The sequence below is a fragment of the Somniosus microcephalus genome, chromosome 11, assembly GCF_052327205.1.
Source record: "Somniosus microcephalus isolate GS21.2 chromosome 11, FLI_Smic_1.0, whole genome shotgun sequence".
Lineage (NCBI taxonomy): Eukaryota > Metazoa > Chordata > Chondrichthyes > Squaliformes > Somniosidae > Somniosus > Somniosus microcephalus.
In genome coordinates this window covers 91191374-91209844 of record NC_140997.1, presented here as the reverse complement: position 1 = coordinate 91209844, position 18471 = coordinate 91191374, and the positions used below count along the sequence as shown (strand labels likewise).

Here is an 18471-nt window from a genome sequence, read left to right as displayed (position 1 = left end):
TGATTAAAAAAACAAACTGATATCCCAGTAATCTCTTCAAATGCATAAAAACCCCCAACTATTTCTTACAAGACATGAACTGGCAGTTGAAAAATGGCAAGCTTTCACAGCACCCTAAATATAGCCCCCGTCCAACATCACAAATATGACTTTTGAGCAGTTCAACATGCACAAGATTGGAACGGCCAAGCAGCCATATCTGCACAAGAGATCTCGTAATATAAACCAGGCTAATTCAGTATGGAGCGAGCCTCACCAATAAAATGGGCTACTAATAAGGCAAAAGCCAGGACGTGCCATCCTTAAGTGTGGAGGAGAATCCCATCTCCCCGAGAGCAACAACCTACTGACCCCTCTACAGCACACTTTTCACTGGTACTCCCCAATGGGCAGATTCAATCATAGGAACATGAGGCCATTCAGCCCCTTGGAGCCTGTTCCGCCATTCAATTAGATCATGGCTGATTTGTATCTTAACTCCATCTACCTGCCTTGGTTCTGTAACCCTTAATACACTTACCAAACAAAAATCTATTAATCTCACTACAGTAGTTTTAAACTGGTGTGATAGAGGTGCTAGTTTTTGGGACGGGTCAGATGGGCTGCAGAATCTCTTTGGATCTTGTACTAAGATCTGGGCTGGTGGGACTCTGTCCGAGAGAGGGGGGCAGTATTAACGATCCACCACTGTTAGTGCCAGGCAGATTTGAAAGTTGAACCAACTTTTAATTTCCACCACAAACCAGGGGCAAGGGGCTGGAGCTCAACCACACAGTAAACCAGAGCTTGCCTTACCAGGTTGGTGAATGAAGACTGGGAAGAGTGCCAGGGAGACCTGCACTGACTCCTGCAGGGACTGGTAGCAGATCTGACGGGACTTGGTCACCTCCCCGGAGATGTTCTCCACGATGTACCTCAGGATACTCAGCGTCTCCTGTACAACCACTTTTGCTGAAACAAACATGTGAGCAGTTTGAAAATCAACACATTAAATGCAGAACAGTTGCGTTCTGGAACTTGAGGCCAGAAACAGTACTGAATGTCCATCACCTTAAGCTATACACAGACTGAAGAGCTTTATGTTGACTGCAGAGTGGTGCTCTAGCAGAGCCATGTGACCGCTGAGTGTCACTCTCCCTTCCCTTTACCAATGTGCCTGCAGTCTTTAACAGGCCGGTTGGAAGGCCAGTAGGACAAAGGCCTGCACTGCGCTTTGGCTCTTGACAGCAGCTCTCGTGAACCACAAAATATGGGGTTCTGGACACCATCTTCAGAAGGACCTCCTTTACATTCATGTTGCACTGTTGTTGGTGACAGTACCAAGTGCAAGGTGCACACAGCTTATCAAGATAAAACCACAATCAGTATCTTTAAAGGAAAGCAGGGTAATTAACATTAAAATAGGCAGAAAATAATCTGGGATGTGGAAGCTAGAGGCAGACCAGATGGCCTAAACTCTTGTCCGTAGACCTGTGACAATCAATTAATGGCAGGTTGGGATCAGGGGAAGCTCATAGTTCAAGACTGTGCACGGGAACATTTTTAATAAACCACAGAATCTTTCCAAACTGGCATAAACAGGTACAGTACTCCCCTTTCTCTGACACATCCTGTTGATGTTTGTAGTTCAACAGGATTGTTACAAAAAGTTCAAACACTGTTTTTCCAAAGTAACAAATTTAAATGTAGCTGGTTTGTTCCCGTGTTGTGCATGTGCTGCAGCTTACAGGCAATATCTTGCCTAATTCCTGGCACACTGCTCCCTTTCAACGGGAGAACAGAAATGCTTGTGTTGTGAATTATCGCAGCAGTAAATACATATAGGGCGGGTGCAAGAAGATACTCACTGTCCCCCAGACCCACTTTGCTCTGTGACAGTCCTGCGTTCGCCTTGAGCTGCCGGTATTCTCTGGTGAGGGTTGAAATGAGGTTGGCATGATTGGTAGAGCGGACTGCCCACTGCTGCTCACTCTCGGGAAGGTTTGGCCACGGTAACAGCAACATGTTGGACAGGGCCCTGCACACCAGCACTTTACCCTAGTGGGAGAACAACACTTGGGTCAAAGCAGTTAAGCATATACAGTGCAACATTCAACACCCATATTCTGAACAAAAAGTGCAGACGAAGCAGCTCTCAGGGTTTTAAGTGGTTCACCTCCCCCTGATTCTCACATAGTATAGAAACTAGCTGCAGGTTTCCCCAGAACCATCAATTTTAAAGTGGGTGCAGGAACAGAGAGACTTTGGAGGTGGTAGGATAAGCTGAGAAGGCTGCTACGGCATACAGGATCCTTGGCTTTATAAATAGAGGCATAGAGTACAAAAGCAAGAAAGTAATGCTAAACCTTTATAAAACACTAGTTAGGCCCTAGCTGGAGTATTGTGTCCAATTCTGGGCACCACACTTTAGTAAGGACGTGAATGCTTTGGAAAGGGTACAGAAAAACTTTACTAGATTGGTTCTAGCGATGTGGGATTACAGTTATGTGGAGACTGGAGAAACTGGGATTGTTCTCCTTAGAGCCGAGAAGGTTAAGGGGAGATTTGGTAGAGGTGTTCAAAATCTTGAAGGGTTCTGATAGAGTCAATAATGAGAAACTGTTTCCACTGGCAGGAGGGTCCGTAACCGGAGGACACAGATTTAAGCTAATTGGTAAAAGAACCAGAGGCAAAATGAGGAAAAAAAAATTTACACGAGTTATGATGATCTGGAATGCACGGTCTGAAAGGGCGGTGGGTGCAGATTCAAGAATAACTTTCAAAAGGGAATTAGATAAATATTTGAAAAGGAAAAAAAAAATTGCTGGGCTATGGGGATAGAGGGAGAGGAGTAGGAGTAATTGGAGAGCTTGCTCAAAGAGCTGGCACAGGTATGATGCTGTCGGCAGCTAGTTGGTCTAGGGGTATGATTCTCGCTTTGGGATTTACACACTTGAAACAGAAACATAGAAGTGAGGAGCAGGAGTAGGCCATTCGGCCCCTCGAGCCTGTTCCGCTATTTAATGAAATCATGGCTGATCATCCAAATTCAGTACCCTGTCCCTGCCCTCTCCCCATATCCCTTGATCCCTTTAGCCTTAAGAAATATATCTAACCCCTTCTTTAAGTTGAGATGCGAGAGGTCCTGGGTTCAAATCCCAGACAAACTCATCTTTTGAGAATAGAAATAGGAGGATAGAGCAGATGAATGTGTGGCTGGAGACGGTGCAGGAGGAAGGGCTTCAAATTCCTGGGACTTTGGGACTGGTTCTGGGGGAGGTGGGACCTGTGCCATGGGGGGTTTGCTAGTGCTGTTGGGGAGGGTTTAAACTAATTTGGCAGGGGGATGGGCACCAGGATGTAGCATTAGAAAGGAGAAACAAAGTGCATAAAAGATGGGGAGAGACAGATAGCACTAGAGTAAGAAATAGTAAGGTATTAGGTGAGGTCAGACTAAGAATACAAGATGGTCTAAGATTGGGTTACAGTGCATGTGTGTAAATCCACGAAGTGTGGTAAATAAGTTTGGCGAGCTGCAGGTGCAAATAGCCACATGGGAATATGATGTTGTGACGATAACGGAGACCTGGCTCAAAAAGGGGCAGGATTGGGTTTTTAAGTATTCCTGGATATAAGGTGTTCAGGAAAGATAGGGAAGGAAAGAAAGGAGGTGGGATGGCAGTATTGGTTAAGGAGAATGTTAACAGTGCTGGAGAGAGAGGATGTCAAGGACAGAATCTATTTGGTTAGAGTTAAGAAACAATAGAGGTGCCATTACACTACTAGGTGTATTCTATAGGCCACCAACTAGTGGGAAAGATTTAGAGGAGCAAATTTACAGGGAAATTACAGAGAGGTGCAAGAACTATAGAGTAGTGATAATGGGGGACTTCAATTATCTGAATATAGACTGGGATAGTAATAGTGTAAATGGCAGAGATGGGGAAGAATTTCTGAAGTGTGTTCAGGAGAACTTTCTTGATCAGTATGTTTCCGGCCCAATGAGGAAGGAGGCATTGTTGGATCTGGTTCTGGGAAATGAGGTGGGTCAAGTGGAACAAGTGTCAGTCGGAGAAAATTTAGGGAACAGTGATCATAGTATCATAAGGTTTAAAATAGCTATGGAAAAGGACAGAGAGCAATCTGGAATAAAAATACTTAATTGGAGGAAGGCAATGTGGTGTACATGGACTTCCAAATGGTGTTTGATAAAGTGCACATAATAGGCTTGCCAGCAAAGTTGAAGCCCATGGAATAAAAGGGACAGTGGAAGCATAGATACGAATAAGGAAACATAGTGGTGAACAGTTGTTTTTCAGACTGGAGGAAAGTATACAGTGGTATTCCCCAGGGGTCAGTACTGGGACCACTGTTTTTCTTGATATATATTAATGACTTGGACTTGGGAGTACAGGGCACAATTTCAAAATTTGCAGATGATACAAAACTTGGAAGTATAGTGAACAGTGAAGAGGATAGTGATAGACTTCAAGAGGACATAGACAGGCTGGTGAAATGGGTGGACACGTAGCAGATGAAATTTAACGCAGAAAAGTGCAGTGATACATTTTGATAGGAAGAACGAGGAAAGGCAATATAAACTAAAGGGTACAATCCTAAAGAGGGTGCATGAATAGAGACTTGGGGGTATATGTGCACAAATCGTTGAAGGTGGCAGGGCAGGTTGAGACAGTGGTTAAAAAAGTTTACGGGATCCTGGGCTTCATAAATAGAGGCATAGAGTACAAAGCAAGGAAGTTATGATGAACCTTTGTAAAACACTGGTTCGACCACAACTGGAGTATTGTGTCCAATTCTGGGCACCGCATTTTAGGAAGGATGTGAAGGCCTTAGAGAGGGTGCAGAAAAGATTTACGAGAATGATTCCAGGGATGAGGGACTTCAGTTATGTGGATAGTTCTCCTTAGAGCAGAGTAGGTTGAGAGGATATTTGGTAGAGGTGTTCAAAATCATGAGGGGTCTGGACAGAGTAGATAGAAATAAACTGTTCCCATTGGTGGAAGGGTCGAGAACCAGAGGACAGAGATTTAAGGTGATTGACAAACGAACCAAAGGCGACATGAGGAAAAACTTTTTTACGCAGCGAGTGGTTAGGATGTGGAATGCACTGCCTGAAAGGCTGGTGGAGGCAGACTCAATCATGGCTTTCAAAAGGGAATGGGATAAGTACCTGAAGGAAAAAGAATTGCAGTGCTATGGGGAAAGGGTGGGGGAGTGGGACTAGCTGAAGTGCTCTTGCACAGCGCCGGCACGGGCTCGACAGGCCGAATGGCCTCCTTCTGTGCTATAACCATTCTATGATTAGATCGCCCAATGCAGGCAGGATTGTTTCTGATAATCCAAACTCACCCACAGTAATGTTTCATGGGAGTCTCTGCGCTTTGCTATAACTAGTTCATAAGCAGCGACACAATTTTAAAAATGTTGCTTTCAAGGAATAACAGCCTCCAAAACAGGACAGGGGATTTTTAAAATCCAAGTTGATACAGGATTCAGTGACTCAGTGGGGCAGACACTAAAGGGACCAACAGTGTTAGAGCTCCCTCCACTGGTACAATGATCTAACTTCACAAAATTTCCTGCAAGCCCAGGATCTGGGAGCTGTGCAATCATAAGATACTTGTAGGTGAGGAAGGCCATTCAGCCCATCTTAGTTCTTCTATTGAGAGAGATCAGACAGCCCCCCTCATTTCAGCAACCAATCGATTTGCAAGATTTCAGGGTTTTCATCATCACTATTCTATCCAGGCATCTATTCCACATACTGATCACTGTGTGTGTGAAGCATTTTCTGATACTGGTCCTAAATTGACCTTTTATTAGTTTGAATCCATGTCCCCAGCTCTTGCTCCCTTAATTCGAGCTACTTGAGAGTAGACGGTAATTGCATACTCTTGCTTTATTTAACATTAATGCTGCATCATAATCATGTGGTCAACACCTTAAAGTTTACAACACCACCAGCTCACCCCGCACAGCAAACTCAGGCCCAAAACTGCACACTATTCACGCGTGGGATCAACAGCATTTGGTTGCTGGCTTCCAGGCCAACAGCAGCAACAAATGGAGATTGAATCAGTCTTGCCAAGAAAACAACTGGAGTGCGAGGAATTCAGGAAACTCAGACAGATTGCGGGTGGAGCAACACTTTGAGAGCTAAAGTGGATATCTCTGGTTTCAGTATGGCAGAGCTGAGGTACAAACTAGCGATACATTAACACTGCCTCAAGAGCCTCTGCAGCAGATCTATTACAACGACGTTAGTTCAGGATTCTTGTTCCTGTATAACCACGGTAAACCAAAATGCTAGGCCTAGTATCCATAATGCACGGCCAATCAAACAGAATGGGGGCTCTTGGTTTCTTTCCCTTCCACCCTGGAGCTTAGCTTAAGTAGTTCTGAGTCAGGTCACACGAGCACTAACAGGTGGTGGACACTCCATCTTGGGAACGAGGAAACCAAATGATGAACAAAAGGGGAGACCTTTTAAACCATGTATTCACAAGCCAAGTTATATCCTGAAGTTTTCACCAAACATCATTGTGCTGCCCAGCTAGAAACAATTCTCAGACAGACAACAGCTTTTGTCAGATAATGTGTCTTAGTGACCTGCTTTGAGTGCTCTTTAAGTAGTGTTAAAATCTGTAAATTAATTTTGATCAGCTTGTTGAAGTTCTCTAATTTACCTCTTGAGGGAGCTGGCGAGCAGAGCCATCAGTGATCCTATCGAAGATTTTCTGTACTGCTCGGATCCGGACAAGAAACACTGGCCGCACTGTGGTGGCTAATGACAGCAGCAAATGGCACGCTGAGAGCAACAGTTTCTCTGGCACCTGCAGGGACAATACAGTTAGTCCCAGCTCCTCATCACCCCGCTACAAGATTCAACACGGCAACCTGAGTTAGAATTTACATAGTGAGACGCTGCACCTCATCTGGGAGAGATGGACAACATCAGAAATGCATGGCAATGCACCAATTCAAAGGAGGAATACTGGGTGTCTACAACAGAGCCTTGGGTTTGAATAAAGAAGCTTGAAGGTACAGAGTTAGGCACCTCATCTGGGGACTCTTGCCCTTTTAGTGCACCAGGATACACACATGCACTAAATTCCATTGTAAATACTGATCCCCCCCACACCCTGATACATCGATCAATGTACCCCCCCCCACACCCTGATACATCGATCAATGTACCCCCCCCCACACCCTGATACATCGATCAATGTACCCCCCCCACACACCGCAATACATCGATCAATGTACCCCCCCCACACCCTGATACATCGATCAATGTACCCCCCCCACACCGCAATACATCGATCAATGTACCCCCCCCACACCCTGATACATCGATCAATGTACCCACCCCCCCCACACCGCAATACATCGATCAATGTACCCCCCCCACACCCTGATACATCGATCAATGTAACCCCCCCACACCCTGATACATCGATCAATGTACCCACCCCCCCACACCGCAATACATCGATCAATGTACCCCCCCCCACACCCTGATACATCGATCAATGTACCCACCCCCCCACACCGCAATACATCGATCAATGTACCCCCCCCCACACCCTGATACATCGATCAATGTACCCCCCCGCACCCCGATACATCGATCAATGTACCCCCACCCCACACCCTGATACATCGATCAATGTACCCCCCCCCCACACCGATACATCGATCAATGTACCCCCCCCCACACCCTGATACATCGATCAATGTACCCACCCCCCCCACACCCTGATACATCGATCAATGTACCCCCCCCAACACCCTGATACATCGATCAATGTACCCCCACCCCACACCCTGATACATCGATCAATGTACCCCCCCCACACCAATACATCGATCAATGTACCCCCCCCCACACCCTGATACATCGATCAATGTACCCCCCCCACACCGATACATCGATCAATGTACCCACCCCCCCCACACCGATACATCGATCAATGTACCCCCCCCCCACACCCTGATACATCGATCAATGTACCCCCCCCCACACCCTGATACATCGATCAATGTACCCCCCCAACACCCTGATACATCGATCAATGTACCCGCCCCCGCACCCCGATACATCGATCAATGTACCCCCCCCCACACCCTGATACATCGATCAATGTACCCCCCCCCACACCGATACATCGATCAATGTACCCCCCCCCACACCCTGATACATCGATCAATGTACCCACCCCCCCCACACCCTGATACATCGATCAATGTACCCCCCCCCAACACCCTGATACATCGATCAATGTACCCCCCCCCACACCCTGATACATCGATCAATGTACCCCCCCCAACACCCTGATACATCGATCAATGTACCCGCCCCCGCACCCCGATACATCGATCAATGTACCCCCCCCCACACCCTGATACATCGATCAATGTACCCCCCCCACACCGCAATACATCGATCAATGTACCCCCCCCACACCCTGATACATCGATCAATGTAACCCCCCCACACCCTGATACATCGATCAATGTACCCACCCCCCCACACCGCAATACATCGATCAATGTACCCCCCCCCCACACCCTGATACATCGATCAATGTACCCCCCCGCACCCCGATACATCGATCAATGTACCCCCACCCCACACCCTGATACATCGATCAATGTACCCCCCCCCACACCGATACATCGATCAATGTACCCCCCCCCACACCCTGATACATCGATCAATGTACCCACCCCCCCCACACCCTGATACATCGATCAATGTACCCCCCCCCAACACCCTGATACATCGATCAATGTACCCCCCCCACACCCTGATACATCGATCAATGTACCCCCCCAACACCCTGATACATCGATCAATGTACCCCCCCCCACACCGCAATACATCGATCAATGTACCCCCCCAACACCCTGATACATCGATCAATGTACCCACCCCCCACACCGCAATACATCGATCAATGTACCCGCAACCCGCCCACAGCACCCCGATACATCGATCAATGTACCCCCCCCCACACCCTGATACATCGATCAATGTACCCCCCGCACCCCGATACATCGATCAATGTACCCCCCCCACACCACAATACATCGATCAATGTACCCGCCCCCCCACAGCACCCCGATACATCGATCAATGTACCCACCCCCCCCACACCCTGATACATCGATCAATGTACCCCCCCGCACCCCGATACATCGATCAATGTACCCACCCCCCGATACATCGATCAATGTACCCGCCCCCGCACCCCGATACATCGATCAATGTACCCCCCCGCACCCCGATACATCGATCAATGTACCCCCCCCCACACCGATACATCGATCAATGTACCCGCCCCCCACAGCACCCCGATACATCGATCAATGTACCCCCCCCGCACCCCGATACATCGATCAATGTACCCCCCCCCCCACACATCGATCAATGTACCCCCTGCACCGATACATAGAAACATAGAGATAGGAACAGGAGTAGGCCATTCGGCCCTTCGAGCCTGCTCCGCCATTCAATGAGATCATGGCTGATCTTCGTCTGAGATCTTAGCTGATCTTACCAGTTCAGTACCCCGTCCCCGCCTTTTCTCCGTAACCCTTAACCCTCAGAAATATATCCAATTCTCTCTTGAAAATATTTATTGAATTAGCCTTCACAGCCCTCTGTGGCAGGGAATTCCACAGGCTCACCACTCTTTGAGTGAAGAAATTCTTCCTCATCTCTGTTTTAAATGATTTGCCCGCTATTTTTAGACTGTGGCCCCTGGTTCTGTGCTCCCCTGCCATTGGAAACATTCTCTCTGAATTCAGCCTGTCCAGGCCTGCCATAATTTTATATGTTTCGATCAGATCCCCTCTCAATCTTCTAAACTCCAGTGAGTACAAGCCCAAACTATTCAATCTCTCCTCGTAGGTCATTCCCGCCATTCCAGGTATCAGCCTGGTGAATCGCCGCTGCACTCTTTCCATGGCAAGAACATCCTTCCGCAGATGGGGCGACCAAAACTGTACACAATACTCCAGATGCGGTCTCACCAGCACCTTGTACAGCTGTAGTAAGGTATCCCTATTCCTATACTCGAACCCCCTAGATATGAAGGCCAACATACCATTTGCCTTCTTAATCGCCTGTTGCACCTGCATGCTCTCCTTCAGTGACTGGTGCACAAGAACACCCAGGTCCCTCTGCACTTCCCCATCTCCCAATCTATTGCCATTTAGATAATAATCTACCCTCCTGTTTTTACCCCCAAAGTGGATAACCTCGCATTTATCCACATTATAGTGCATCTGCCACGTATCCGCCCATTCCCCCAACCTGTCCAAATCGCACTGTAGCCTCCTGACATCCTCATCAGAGCCCACCCCTCCTCCTAGTTTAGTGTCGTCAGCGAATTTGGAAATATTGCATCCAATTCCCTGATCCAGATCATTTATATATATTGTGAACAGCTGGGGTCCCAGGACAGATCCTTGCGGCACCCCGCTGGTCACTGCCTGCCACTCCGAAAACGAGCCGTTTATTCCAACTCTCTGTTTTCTATCCGCCAGCCAGTTCTCTATCCACGTTAATACTTTGCCCCCAATCCCATGAGCCTTAATTTTGCATGATAATCTTTTGTGTGGAACCTTATCGAAGGCTTTCTGGAAGTCAAGGTACACCACATCCACTGGCTCTCCCCCATCTATTTTACCAGTTACTTCCTCAAAAAATTCCAGCAGATTAGTCAAACACGATTTACCCTTTGTAAATCCATGTTGACTCTGTCCGATCCTTTCCCCATTTGTCAAGTGCTCCGCTATTTTATCCTTAGTAATGGACTCTAGCATTTTGCCCACAACCGATGTAAGGCTTACTGGTCTATAATTCCCTGCTTTCTCTCTACCCCCCTTTTTAAATATTGGGGTAACATTAGCTACCCTCCAATCCACGGGTACTGTTCCCGAGTCAATGGAGTTCCGGAAGATGATCCTTAGAGCATCTGCTATCTCCAGGGCCACCTCCTTAAGTACCCTAGGATGTAGTTTATCAGGCCCCGGGGATTTGTCGGCCTTCAGTCCCCTCAACTTACCCAACACCATATCCCTAGAGATACTAATTTCTGTCAGCTCCTCCCTCTCATTAGTCCCTATTTTTGCCGATATTCCTGGGAGGTTATTTGTGTCCTCCTTTGTGAATACAGAACCAAAGTATGAGTTTAATTGGTCTGCCATTTCCTTATTCTCCATTATATATTCTCCCGAATCGGACTGCAAGGGACCAACTTGGGATTTTACCAGTCTTTTCCTCCTGATATACCGATAAAAGCTTTTGCAGTCTGTCTTTATGTTTGCTGCAAGTTTACTTTCGTATTCTATTTTCCCCTTCATGATTAATCCCTTTGTCCTCTTTTGCTGTATCCTGTACTGCCCCCAATCTTCTGGTCTGGTGCTTTTTTTTGCCAGTTGATATGCCCTTTTTTTTGATTTTATGCTGTCCCTAATTTCCCTCGTTATCCACGGTTGAGCCACCTTTTTAGGTTTATTTTTATGCCAAACCGGTATAAACAGCGATCAATGTACCCCCCCGCACCCCGATACACCGATCAATGTACCCCCCGCACCCCGATACATCGATCAATGTACCCACACCCCGATACATCGATCAATGTACCCCCCGCACCCCGATACATCGACCAATGTACCCCCCGCACCCCGATACATCGACCAATGTACCCCCCGCACCCCGATACATCGACCAATGTACCCCCCGCACCCCGATACATCGATCAATGTACCCCCCGCACCCCGATACATCGATCAATGTACCCACACCCCGATACATCGATCAATGTACCCCCCGCACCCCGATACATCGACCAATGTACCCCCCGCACCCCGATACATCGACCAATGTACCCCCCGCACCCCGATACATCGATCAATGTACCCCCCGCACCCCGATACATCGATCAATGTACCCCATGCACCCCGATACATCGATCAATGTTCCCCCCGCACCCCGATACATCGATCAATGTACCCACCGCACCCCGATACATCGATCAATGTACCCACCGCACCCCGATACATCGATCAATGTACCCCCCCGCACCCCGATACATCGATCAATGTACCCACCCCGATACATCGATCAATGTACCCACCCCCCCGCACCCCGATACATCGATCAATGTACCCACCGCACCCCGATACATCGATCAATGTACCCCCCACACCGATACATCGATCAATGTACCCCCCGCACCCCGATACATCGATCAATGTACCCCCCCGCACCCCGATACATCGATCAATGTACCCCCCCGCACCCCGATACATCGATCAATGTACCCCCCGCACCCCGATACATCGATCAATGTACCCACCCCGCACCGATACATTGATCAATGTACCCCCCGCACCCCGATACATCGATCAATGTACCCCCCGCACCCCGATACATCGATCAATGTACCCCCCCGCACCCCGATACATCGATCAATGTACCCCCCGCACCCCGATACATCGATCAATGTACCCCACGCACCCCGATACATCGATCAATGTACCCACCCCCCGCACCCCGATACATCGATCAATGTACCCCCCCGCACCCCGATACATCGATCAATGTACCCCCCGCACCCCGATACATCGATCAATGTACCCACCCCGCACCCCGATACATCGATCAATGTACCCCCCGCACCCCGATACATCGATCAATGTACCCACCCCGCACCCTGATACATCGATCAATGTACCCACCCCCCGCACCCCGATACATCGATCAATGTACCCCCCACACCCCGATACATCGATCAATGTACCCCCCCGCACCCCGATACATCGATCAATGTACCCCCCCCGTACCCCGATACATCGATCAATGTACCCCCCCGCAACCCGATACATCGATCAATGTACCCCCCCCGCACCCCGATACATCGATCAATGTACCCCCGCACCCCGATACATCGATCAATGTACCCCCCCCGTACCCCGATACATCGATCAATGTACCCCCCCGCAACCCGATACATCGATCAATGTACCCCCCCCGCACCCCGATACATCGATCAATGTACCCCCGCACCCCGATACATCGATCAATGTACCTCCCCGCACCCCGATACATCGATCAATGTACCCCCCGCACCCCGATACATCGATCAATGTACCCCCCCGCACCCCGATACATCGATCAATGTACCCCCCCGCACCCCGATACATCGATCAATGTACCCCCCCCGTACCCCGATACATCGACCAATGTACCCGCCCCCCGATACATCGACCAATGTACCCGCCCCCCCGATACATCGACCAATGTACCCGCCCCCCGATACATCGACCAATGTACCCGCCCCCCGATACATCGACCAATGTACCCGCCCCCCGATACATCGACCAATGTACCCGCCCCCCGATACATCGACCAATGTACCCGCCCCCGATACATCGACCAATGTACCCGCCCCCGATACATCGACCAATGTACCCGCCCCCCCGCACCCCGATACATCGACCAATGTACCCTCCCGCCCGCACCCCGATACATCGACCAATGTACCCAACCCCCCCCACCCCGATACATCGATCAATGTACCCAACCCCCCCCACCCCGATACATCGATCAATGTACCCGCCCCCCGATACATCGACCAATGTACCCGCCCCCCCCCACCCCGATACATCGATCAATGTACCCAACCCCCCCCACCCCGATACATCGATCAATGTACCCAACCCCCCCCACCCCGATACATCGATCAATGTACCCAACCCCCCCCACCCCGATACATCGATCAATGTACCCAACCCCCCCACCCCGATACATCGATCAATGTACCCACCCCCCCGACCCCGATACATCGATCAATGTACCCCACCCCGCACCCCGATACATCGATCAATGTACCCACCCACCCCGATACATCGACCAATGTTCCCACCCCCCCGCACCCCAATACATCGACCAATGTACCCGCCCCCCCCACAGCACCCCGATACATCGATCAATCTACCCACCCCCCCACACACCCCGATACATCGATCAATGTACCCCACCCCGCACCCCGATACATCGATCAATGTACCCACCCACACCCCGATACATCGACCAATGTTCCCACCCCCCCGCACCCCGATACATCGATCAATGTACCCACCCCCCCCCACACACCCCGATACATCGATCAATGTACCCGCAACCCGCCCACAGCACCCCGATACACCGATCAATGTACCCACCCCCCCACATCGGTCAATGTACCCACCCCCCCGCACCCCGATACATCGATCAATGTACCCACCCCCCGCACCCCGATATGTCGATCAATGTACCCCCCCCGCACCCCGACACGTCGATCAATGTACCCCCCCCCGCACCCCGACACATCGCTCAATGTACCCACCCCCCAGCACTCCGATCAATGTACCCTCCCCCCAGCACCTCGATACGTCGATCAATGTACCCCCCCGCACCTAGTTACATCGATCAATGTACCCACCCCCCACCCCGATACGTCGATCAATGTACCCACCCCCACACCCTGATACATCGATCAATGTACCCACCCCCCAGCACCCCGATACGTCGATCAATGTACCCTCCCCCCCAGCACCCCGATCCGTCGATCAATGTACCCACCCCCCGATCAATGTACCCACCCCCCGCACCCCAATACGTCGATCAATGTACCCGCCCCTGATACGTCGATCAATGTACCCACCCCCCCACACCCCGATACGTCGATCAATGTACCCACCCTCCGCACCCCGATACGTCGATCAATGTACCCCCCCACCCCGATACGTCGATCAATGTACCCACCCCCCCGCACCCCGATACGTCGATCAATGTACCCCCCCCACCCCGATACGTCGATCAATGTACCCACCCACCCCGCACCCCGATACATCGATCAATGTACCCCCCCCCCCCGCAGCAGAAATTAAGTGTCTCCCCAGCACTGAAAACACACAGCTGAGGAATGGAGAAAGCAGTGGACTCAGATGTTAAACTAGCTATGGACCAGGTCCATGGCAGCCTTCAGACACTAACAGCTCAACACCTACAGAAACTGCAGAACTCGCTAGTTTCACGACGGTAACGTGAGGTCACGCGATTCCCCAACACCTCGTAAGATGGATGGGTGTCTGCAGGGCCCGATGATGCTCACTGTGCATATTGCAAAGTCAGCTGCTGATGGTCCAGGGTCTGGTCTCCCAAACAGTATGCTGAGAGTTAAGCTGCATGTATCTGAACGGAGCAGGAATTTTAGCCAGGTGGATAGGATGGCATGTTTCTGAACTATCATTGAGCTTCTCCAAGAAGATGTCAACGTACCTTCGAACTGATAAGAGGAGCAGTGGCCTCCATGGCAGTGGAAATGAGAGAGACAAACTGCTCAGGATTTTGACGTTGAACTTCGCTATAAAACTGACCTAGCCAGTGGGAGTAGGCCTGCAGCGCTGCCAGGGATTGAGCGTGACTGAAAGACAGGATTAAAAAAATGTCAACACACAGATCAGCATGAAACATTTAATAAGTTTACGAGAATTGAACAATGATTGGTTTGTATTGACCAGGTATTTTGCAAAGCAAGGCCAACACTCCCAAACCAGGGATGGACTGCAACCTGCCTCAGCCAGAGGTCCTGAACTCATCAAGTCCCGGGTGAAGCTAGCACGTGGAGCTGAATCACTCCTGCCAGCCTGCTTCTCCCACCAATCCCCTGTCTGAGGGGTTCTCCAGCCCAGCCCAGCGCCATGCTGTTTCATAACCAGGTACGAGGCAGTGAGCGAGCACAGCTCGGGGAGAGACACTCCAGTTTGTCTCGCTGTGGGGAGATGCTTGGCTTCAGCTTCCTGCTACAGAGATTGAAAAATGACCACCTGGCAGGAGGAAAATTCCCAACATGCCCCATCACACAGCACGTCTCAGCTCCAAAACCAAACATCTTCATAATTAGGTGTCAGCCATGGTTCAGTGGGTAGGACTCCCTCCTCCGAGTCAAAGTTGTGGGTTCAAGTCCCACTCCAGAGACTCGAGCACAAAATCTAGGCTGACACTCCAGTGCAGGGCTGAGGGAGTGCTGCACTGTCGGAAGTGCCGTCTTTCGGATGAGACATTAAACTGTGGCCTCGTCTGCCTTCTCAGGTGAATGTTAAAGATCCAGTGGTACTACTGGAAGAATAGCAGGGGAGGTCTCCTTGTCCTGGCCAACATTTATCCCTCAACCATCATCACTAAAGAAAAAGATTATCTGGTCTTCATCACATTGCGGTTTGTGGGATCTTGCTGTGCGCAAATTGGCTGCCATATTTTCTACATTACAACAGTAATTGGCTGTAAAACGCTTTGGGACGTCCCAAGGTCATTAAACGCGCTATATAAATGCAAGTCTTTTTCTTTTCTTTATAATGCACACCCTACATCATTCACATTGGTTTGAAGAGAAACCTGTAGCACCCACTCCCCCACCAAAGCCATCTATTGTACTCCCTAAGCAGTATAAGCCCATGTATGCTTGGGTGGTCAGACAGTTCTCCCACAGCTGGACTCCCTCATAGTAGGAACGAGCTAAGCCGATCTGCAATGACATCTACGCAGAAGTGAACAAACCTTTCCCCCTTGTACTTGATTCCATTTAAACACAAATGAGTTTGCATCTCTAGTTTTCCCCAAGTCTGGTAAACCCGCCTACACTGGGGACATTGCCTTTTGAAAGTTAGACAATCGATGGTTTAAAGCCAGGTTCCAAGTAGAAAATCCTACATTAGTGGCAGTGACTGCGCTGGATGGTCATCATTTTACATTTTTATTCTTGATATTATTTATCTTAGAATTTTAGGTACAGGAGTCTACGGGTGCTGGGTGATTGCGTGCAAAAGCATTCAACTACTGGAGACTTCCTTTCAACACCACCCAACCCCACTTTTGATCAATTAGGCACAGTCAAGTGTGAGACAGTGAGAGCTTTGACAGCTTACGTTAGTTCCTTTCTGTTAATAATGTGCCAGGGCCTAACCAGAAGAAGAACATCCCATTACATCCAGCTCTCGATATCAAGTACAAAACAGATTTAGTACACAGGATCTGCACTGTACTCACACATCAATCAGATCTGGCTTTAGTACAGATGGCACTGCTGTTTCCATATCGTACAGCTTGATCTGGGACCCATACAACGTCACTTCCACTAGCCTGAGAAACAGTAACATACACATATCAGAAGCAAATCAGCAGGACTGAGATCAGAAAAGCACGCACACAAAACTGTAAGGGAAGGTTGTAAATGGGAGGAGCTTTACATGCAAAAGCTTGCATGATTCCTGAGACAAGTCTCTGAATAAGAAAACTAGGCTTGTTTTCCCTGGAATACAGAAGGTTAAAGGGTGATTTGATTGAGGTTTTTAGTATTTTGAAAGGAATTGATGGGGTAGATAGAGAGAAACTTTATCGCTGGTGGGGGTGTCCAGGAGAAAGGGACATAATTTTAAAATCAGAGCCAGGCCATTCAGGAGAGAAGTTAGGAAACATTTCTTCACACAAAGGGTGGAACTCTCTCCTACAAGAAGCAGTAGATGCTAGCTCAATTAATAATTTTAATTCTGAGATTGATAAGATTTTTGCTAGGCAAGGGTATAAAAGGATATGGAGTCAAGGCAGGTGGATGGAGTTTAGATCATGATCTCGTTGAATGGCGAACAGGCTCAAGGGGCTAAACAGTCTCCTCCTGTTCCTATGAGGCAGTATGGAGATTGCAGGGAACACCTGTAGGAGCAAAGCAATCCTGGGAAGAGTTTTGAGGAGACTGTTGAGAGTCAGGAAATTAGAAATTTAAACTAGCTCCAACACAGGCTATTAAAATATATGCAGTTAATGTGGATTTTATTCCCAAACAGGATTTTTGAAGTGATAGAAAGACAAAATCTTCTGCAGAGAGTTGAAAATTGATCAAAAAAATACAATGGAGTTGTTAAAGTGAGGGAGTTGACTTATGAAGCAAGGTTGAGCAGGTTGGGCCTATTCTCATTGGAATTTAGAAGAATGAGAGGTGATCTTATTGAAACATAAGATACTGAGGGGGCTCGACAAGGTAGATGCAGAGAGGATGTTTCCGCTCATGGGGAAATCTAGAACTCGGGGGCATAGTTTCAGAATAAAGGGTCGCCCTTTTAGAACTGAGATGAGGAGGAATTTCTTCCGAGGGTCGTAAATCTGTGGAATTCTCTGCCCCAGAGAGCCGTGGAGGCTGGGTCATTAAATACATTTAAGGTGGAGATAGACAGATTTTTGCAAGATAAGGGAGTGAAGGGTTATGGGGAGCGGGCAAGGAAGTGGCTTTGAGCCCAAGATCAGCCATGATCTTATTGAATGGCGGACCAGGCTCGAGGGGCCAAGTGGCCTATTCCTGCTCCTATTTCTTATGTTCTTAAGTGGCTCTGCAGAACTGAACAGAATAAAACTGGTATACA

General features: G+C 48.9%; 1 protein-coding gene across 3 annotated transcripts in view; it reads right to left on the bottom strand.

Annotated features, from left to right (window-relative positions):
- The window catches only part of xpo6 (exportin 6), a 100140-nt gene that overhangs the window by 18258 nt on the left and 63411 nt on the right, over positions 1-18471 (bottom strand). For all 3 annotated transcript variants that reach the window (XM_086000973.1, XM_086000972.1, XM_086000974.1), the window contains 5 exons: positions 17105-17197; positions 15338-15482; positions 6687-6833; positions 1848-2037; positions 796-951 (listed from right to left, as the gene is read on the bottom strand). In XM_086000973.1, the coding sequence (XP_085857099.1) occupies positions 796-951; positions 1848-2037; positions 6687-6833; positions 15338-15482; positions 17105-17197 (731 nt within the window). The remainder of the gene's footprint in view (positions 1-795; positions 952-1847; positions 2038-6686; positions 6834-15337; positions 15483-17104; positions 17198-18471) is intronic.